Source organism: Gopherus flavomarginatus, chromosome 4 (assembly GCF_025201925.1).
Source record: "Gopherus flavomarginatus isolate rGopFla2 chromosome 4, rGopFla2.mat.asm, whole genome shotgun sequence".
In the NCBI taxonomy this organism is placed as follows: domain Eukaryota; kingdom Metazoa; phylum Chordata; order Testudines; family Testudinidae; genus Gopherus; species Gopherus flavomarginatus.
In genome coordinates, this window is record NC_066620.1 from 215122274 (window position 1) to 215128273 (window position 6000).

Genomic DNA, 6000 nt, shown 5'->3' on the forward strand with positions numbered 1-6000 from the left:
TACAGGCGCTTACAGACGGGGAGGAAAGAGCCCTGCTCTCGTCTCAGATTCCAGGTGGGCTTTGTAGGCCTGGCGCCAGGAAGAAACACCCGCGGCTTCTGACTTGTAACCCGAGCGCGTCTGATACGAAGCGTGCGGCCCCCCGGCACCGTTACTGTGTCACTGTCAGAGGAGCATGGCGCATGTAAGAATCCAGGAGTTTGGCCAGCTGAGTTTGAATTTGGCAGTTAAGAAAATTCCAGCCAATCACACAGCTCTGGTAACCGGGGTCTAACTCATCAGCGAGAGAGATGGGCACTGTCAGCCCCGCTCGTTGAGGGGGAAGCTGCCTTAGTGCAGCCAGGGTTCTTGCAAGCCTTGGCGGACTGGATGCTCTTACGGGGACCAGAGAAGAGGGCAAGCAGGGGCGAGACGGCTGCCTCAACTCCCGTGGCACGCCAGACAGAATAATTCCCCAGAGCTCAGCAGCACAGCTGGGATCCCAGGCAGCCACTGGGCCTACTGAGGAACATCCCAGCCCAGTGACTTGCACTGTAACTTAGAAAAATCTCATGAAGACTTGAGCTCTCTGATGAAAACACGTGTAGCCATGAAACTAGGACCAGTGAGGGCGGGACCTGGGCCTGAGGCCAGACAAGCCTTAAAGCTCAGCAGGGACATGCTGGATTCACCTGTCCCCAACTTCCATTGCTCCAGCCCAACGACGGCCCCTGGGAGTGGGAGACGGGCGCGAACCCTGCAAAGTTAGGAGCTGGAAAAGCCCCACTGGACCATCCAGTCCCTCCCCGTCCTGCTCAAGCAGGTCGCATTGCTCCTGTGAGTCTGTTCTCCAGCGCATCAGCCCCATCCCATAGGAGTTGGTTCCTGGGCTCCAGCCTGAAATCCCCTTCTCCATCTCGGAGTCAGCTGGCCGCCCCTCCTCTGCCTCATAGACTGGGGGGATTGTTTATTACCAACTGGCATCCGTGCCCGCCCCCTGCCCACGCTTGGCTCTCCGAGGAGCTCAGACAAGAGGGGCACAAGCCATTATCCGGAGCTGTCTTTAGAGGCAAGTCAGTCACAAGAGAAAAGAAAACCTGGCAGCCAAGTGCTCTACGGAGGAGAAACCCAACAGCCTCACAGCTCGCTCTGCTCCTCAGCTCCCCTTTCACACACAGGCCCCCAGGCTGGCAAGGAAGGGGGCTGGGAAAACTCCTGTCCATCGCTGTCAGCGATGCTGCCTTGTATGAAACCCACGAAGCACATTATCTTCTCCGCGTTTCTTGAAGGTCAGAGCTCCTCTGATCTGCACGGTCCCAAGGCTAGTTCTGCACAGGGACTCGCATGCACAACGCACAGGGACGCACACATGGATGGGGACACACACCCACGCCAGAGCCCCACAGCCACCCTGGAAACTCACACAGCCCCCAAAGCTGCGGCCACGGGGTGGGTTTGGGCTGGAAGTTGCTGTGTTGCAGGGGAACATGGGACTCACCAGCCCCTGGCCTGTGCATGACTAGGGCTCCTAGTGGCTATGGCAATGCAAGTAAATAATAGCAGGAATAATACTGTACGTCCTGCATAGCTGGGGGGGGGCTTCCCTCCGCCCAGACAAGGGGAGTTTCCAGAGCCCCCCGTCCCGGGAGAGCAGACTCTGCTCCCAGCTCCGAGGGAGCCCTGCGGGCAGGACGGGGGCTGGCCACGCTCCGGGGCCCCGGGAAGTTGGGGGCGAGGTGTCTGCGCTCCGGGACCAGAGTCTTTCGCCTCTGCTGCGCCTGCTTTCCCCGGGCAGAGCCAGGACCGGCTGCTGCCATTAGCATTCAGGGCAGCACACGTGCGGCTGCTGCTGCCCCAGCCGGCCAGCCCCCTGCTCCTGGCCCGCCCGCAGCACCCTGGCCGGGCAGCCCCCCCCCGCCCTTCCCATCCACTGGGGCGGGGGGGCAGATGGGAGGGGGGGAGTTCTTCTTTGTAAATTTCCACAGTGACATCTCCGAGAAACTTTGCCCCTCATCTGGCCCCGATCCTGCCCCCAGCCCGCCCCCCAACTGGACCCGATCCTGGCCCGGATCCTGCCCCCGGCCCGCCCCCCAACTGGACCCGATCCTGGCCCGGATCCTGCCCCCGGCCCGCCCCCCAACTGGACCCGATCCTGGCCCGGATCCTGCCCCCAGCCCGCCCCCCAACTGGACTCGATCCTGGCCCGGACCCTGCCCCCGGCCCGCCCCTCACCTGGCCCCAGGCGCACCAGCGTGGGCAGGCGGCACTTGCCGACGATCACATCCAGGGGCAGCGCCCCCGAGCTCCAGCTGATCTGGGCGAGCCCGGCGGCCAGTTTCTCCATCTCTCTGCGGCAGCCGCATCGCCCCTGGCCGGGCTCAGACGCGGGGGCCCCGGGGGGCGGCCGGCGGCATCTCCGCCTCCCCGAGCAGCGCAGGCGGCAGCGGCAGCATCAGCACCAGGGCGGCGGGGGGGGCTCCGGGGCCGCGCGGGGTCCGGGCTCCGGCTGTAACCCGAGCGGGAGAGGCCCGCCCCCAGCCCCCCACAGCCCCTGGACCCCGCCCCCCGCCCCGCCCGAGGCCCCCCACAGCCCCCGCCCCTAGCCCGAAGACTCCCCTGCCCCCGCCCCCCCACAACCCCCGGCTCCCGCCCCCCCGCAACACCCCCCGAGGCTCCCCCCGGCCCCCACCCCCAGCCGAGCCCGAGGACTCCCCTGCCCCGCCCCTCCCACAGCCCCCGGCCCCCGCCCCCAGCCCGAGGACTCCCCTGACCCCACCCCCCCAGCTCTGCCCGTCTCTTCTTCCCACCCCATCCCTGCTCCCCCATCTGGGGATTCTCCCCCCCAACCCAGCCCCTGTGCCTGTCCTCCCCACCCCCACCTGGAGAGTAACGCCCCCCCCCCCCCCGCCTGGGGACTCTCCAGTCCTCTCCTCCAGGCTCAGCTCAGCCCTCCTCCAGCACCTTCCTTTGTGCTCTGCCCAGCCTGGGACGGGAACCAGGACACGAACCCCAGGACCCTGCTGGAGGGGGGATCCCCATTCCCCTCCTGCCTCACAAACCAGGGGACCCGCGGGACTGAGCCCTAGCGAGGGAAAAGAGGGGGTCGGGGGGCTCACACCAACCAGGGCCCACCCCCTGGCTTGGTGCAGGATCCGGAGAAGCCTCTGCCACTGACAATCAGGGACGGAGGCCCAGCAGGGGCTGTGCCTGCAAGCCCTGAGAACCCCAGCCCTCTGGCGTCTCTCTATCCCCCATCCCTGCAGTGTCAGGGTGGGCCCCGGCCCCTTCTGGAGCTCACTCCTTGGCGTCCAGTCCTAGCGTCTGGCACTCAGACAGCAGGAGGGTGCATCCCTGACCAGCTTGGCTAATAGCCATAATTGGACCTGCCCTCCATGAACTTCTCTGTTTTTTAAACCCTGATATACTTTTGGCCTTCACAACATCCCCTGGCAAGGAGTTCCACAGGTTGACTGTGCGTTGTGTGAAGAAATGCTTCCTTGTATTTGTTGTAAACTAGCTGCCTATTAATTTCATTGGGTGACCCCTAGTTCTTGTGTTATGAGAAGGTGTAAATAACACTTCCCTATTCACTTTCTCCACATCAGTCATGATTGTATAGATCTCGATCATACCTCCCCTTAGCCGTCTCTTTTCCAAGCTGAAAAGTCCCAGTCTTATTAATCCCTCCCCATATGGAAGCTGTTCCAGACCCCTCATCATTTTTGTTGCCCTTTTCTGAACCTTTTCCAATTCCAAAATATCTTTTTTGAGATGGGGCAACCACATCTGCACGCAGTATTCAAGATGTGGGTGTACCATGGATTTATATAGAGGCAACATGATATTTTCTGTCCTACTATCTTTCCCTTTCTTAATTATTCCCAGCATTCTGTTCGCTTTGGCTGCTGCTGCACATCGAGTGGATGTTTTCAGAGAACTATCCACAGTGACTCCAAGATCTTTCTTGAGTGGTAACAGCTAATTTAGAGCCCACCATTTTGTATATATGTTTGGAATTGTTTCCAGTGTGCATTACTTTGCATTTATCAACATTGAATTTCATCTGCCATTTTCAGACCCAGACACCCAGTTTTGTGAGATCCTTTTGTAGCTCTTCGCAGGCTGCCTGGGACTTAACTACCTTGAGTAGTTTTGTATCATCTGCAAATTTTGCCACCTTGCTGTTCACCCCTTTTCCAGATCATTGATGAATATGTTGACTAGGACTGGTCCCACTACAGACGCCCTAGGGGACACCACTATTTACCTCTCTCCATTCTGAAAACTGAACATTTGTTCCTACCCTTTGTTCCCTGTCTTTTAACCAGTTACCGACTCATGAGAGAACCTTCCCTCTTATCCCATGGCAGCTTACTTTGTTTAAGAGCCTTTGGTGAAGGACTTTGTCAAAGGCTTTCTGAAAGTCCAGGAACACCAGATCAATGTGCCTTCTAATTTTTTCCATCCATGTGAGGAATTAATTTTGTTATGTGCACTGATAAGGAGGTTATGTTTGGCGGGGGTGAGGCTGAGGGGTTCGAAGTGTGGGATAGGGCCCAGCGCTGGGGCAGAGGGTTGGGATGCAGGGGAATGAGGGCTCTGGTTGGGGGTGCAGACTCTGGGGTGGGGCCAGGGATGAGGAGTTTGGGGTGGAGGTTGCCCTGGGGCTGTGGTGGGGAGAGAGGACTCCCCCCAGCCCTCGCTCCCTGCAACAGACTGGGGCTGGGGAAGAGGAGCCTCTCCCCAGTGGTGGCGGTTCCAGGGCAGGGGGAGAGCGTCTCTCCCCACCGCTTCCCAGCTACAGCAGCTCCATGGCTGGGGCCAAGAGAGAGGCACCTCCCCCCAGGGACAGCAGCTCCAGGGCTGGGGGAGAGTGTCTCTCCCTGCCTCTCCCCTGCTGTGGCAGGTCCGGGGCTGGGGCCGGGGGAGAGGCACCTCTCCATGTCCAGCCTTGAGCGCTTGCACGGCCCTTGATAGGCTGCTGCGTGACCATGCAGCTTAGAGTCAGCTTAGCATCAGATCCACTTGTTTGTTGACCCCCTCAGATAATTCTAATAGATTGGTGAGGCATGATTTCCTTTTACAAAATCCATATTTACTCTTCCCCAACATATTTTGTTCATCTCTGTGTCTGATAATTCTCTCCTATTGTTTCAACCAATAAGCCTGGTACTGAAGTTAGGCTTACTGGTCTGTAATTGCCAGGATCGCTTCTGGTGCCTTTTTAAAACATCGGCGTCACATTAGCTATTATCCAGTCATCTGATTTAAGTGATAGGTTACATACCACAGTTAGTGATTCTGCAATTTCATATTTGAGTTCCTTGAGAACTCATGCATTAATACCGTCTGGTCCTAGTGCCATTTTATTGTTTAATTTATCAGTTTGTTTCAAAACCTCCTCTACTGACACTTCAATCTGGGACAGTTCCTCACATTTGTCACCTAAAAAGACTGGCTCAGGTGTGGGAATCTCCCTCACAGTCTCTGCCGTGAAGACTGATGCAAAGAATTCATTTAGCTTCTCCACAATGGCTCCTTGAGTGCTCCTTTAACACCTCCATCATCCAGTAGCCTCACTGGTTGTTTGGCAGCTTCCTGCTCCTGATGTACTTTAAAAAAATTGCCATTAGTCTTTGTAAAAAGAACAGGAGTCCTTGTGGCACCTTAGAGACTAACAAATTTATTTCGGCATGAGCTTTTGTGAGCTACAGCTCACTTCTTCTTACTACTGTTCTTTTTATGGATACAGACTAACACGGCTGCTACTCTGAAACCTGTCATTAGTTTTTGTGTCTTTTGCTAGTTGCTTTTCAAATTCTCTTTTGGCCTCCTTACTTATACTTCTACACCAGGCTTGCCCGAGTTTATGCGCCTTTATATGTTCCTCAGCAGGATTTGAGTTTCAATTTTTAAAAGATGTTTTATCTCTAACTGCCTCTTTTTTTTCTGTTGTTTAGCTGTGACGGCTTTTTGTTTGTTGGTTGGTTGGTTTTTTTGGTCATCCTGCTGTTTTTTAAA

The 6000-nt window shown here is 56.9% G+C and overlaps 1 protein-coding gene across 1 annotated transcript in view; it reads right to left on the reverse strand.

The window, feature by feature from the left end:
- Positions 1 to 2345, reverse strand: part of GAREM2 (GRB2 associated regulator of MAPK1 subtype 2) — a 43490-nt gene extending 41145 nt beyond the window's left edge. The window contains exon 1 of the mRNA XM_050948766.1: positions 2212 to 2345. Within this exon, the coding sequence (XP_050804723.1) occupies positions 2212 to 2323 (112 nt within the window). The 5' untranslated portion in view covers positions 2324 to 2345. The remainder of the gene's footprint in view (positions 1 to 2211) is intronic.
- Positions 2346 to 6000: the final 3655 nt, after the last annotated feature.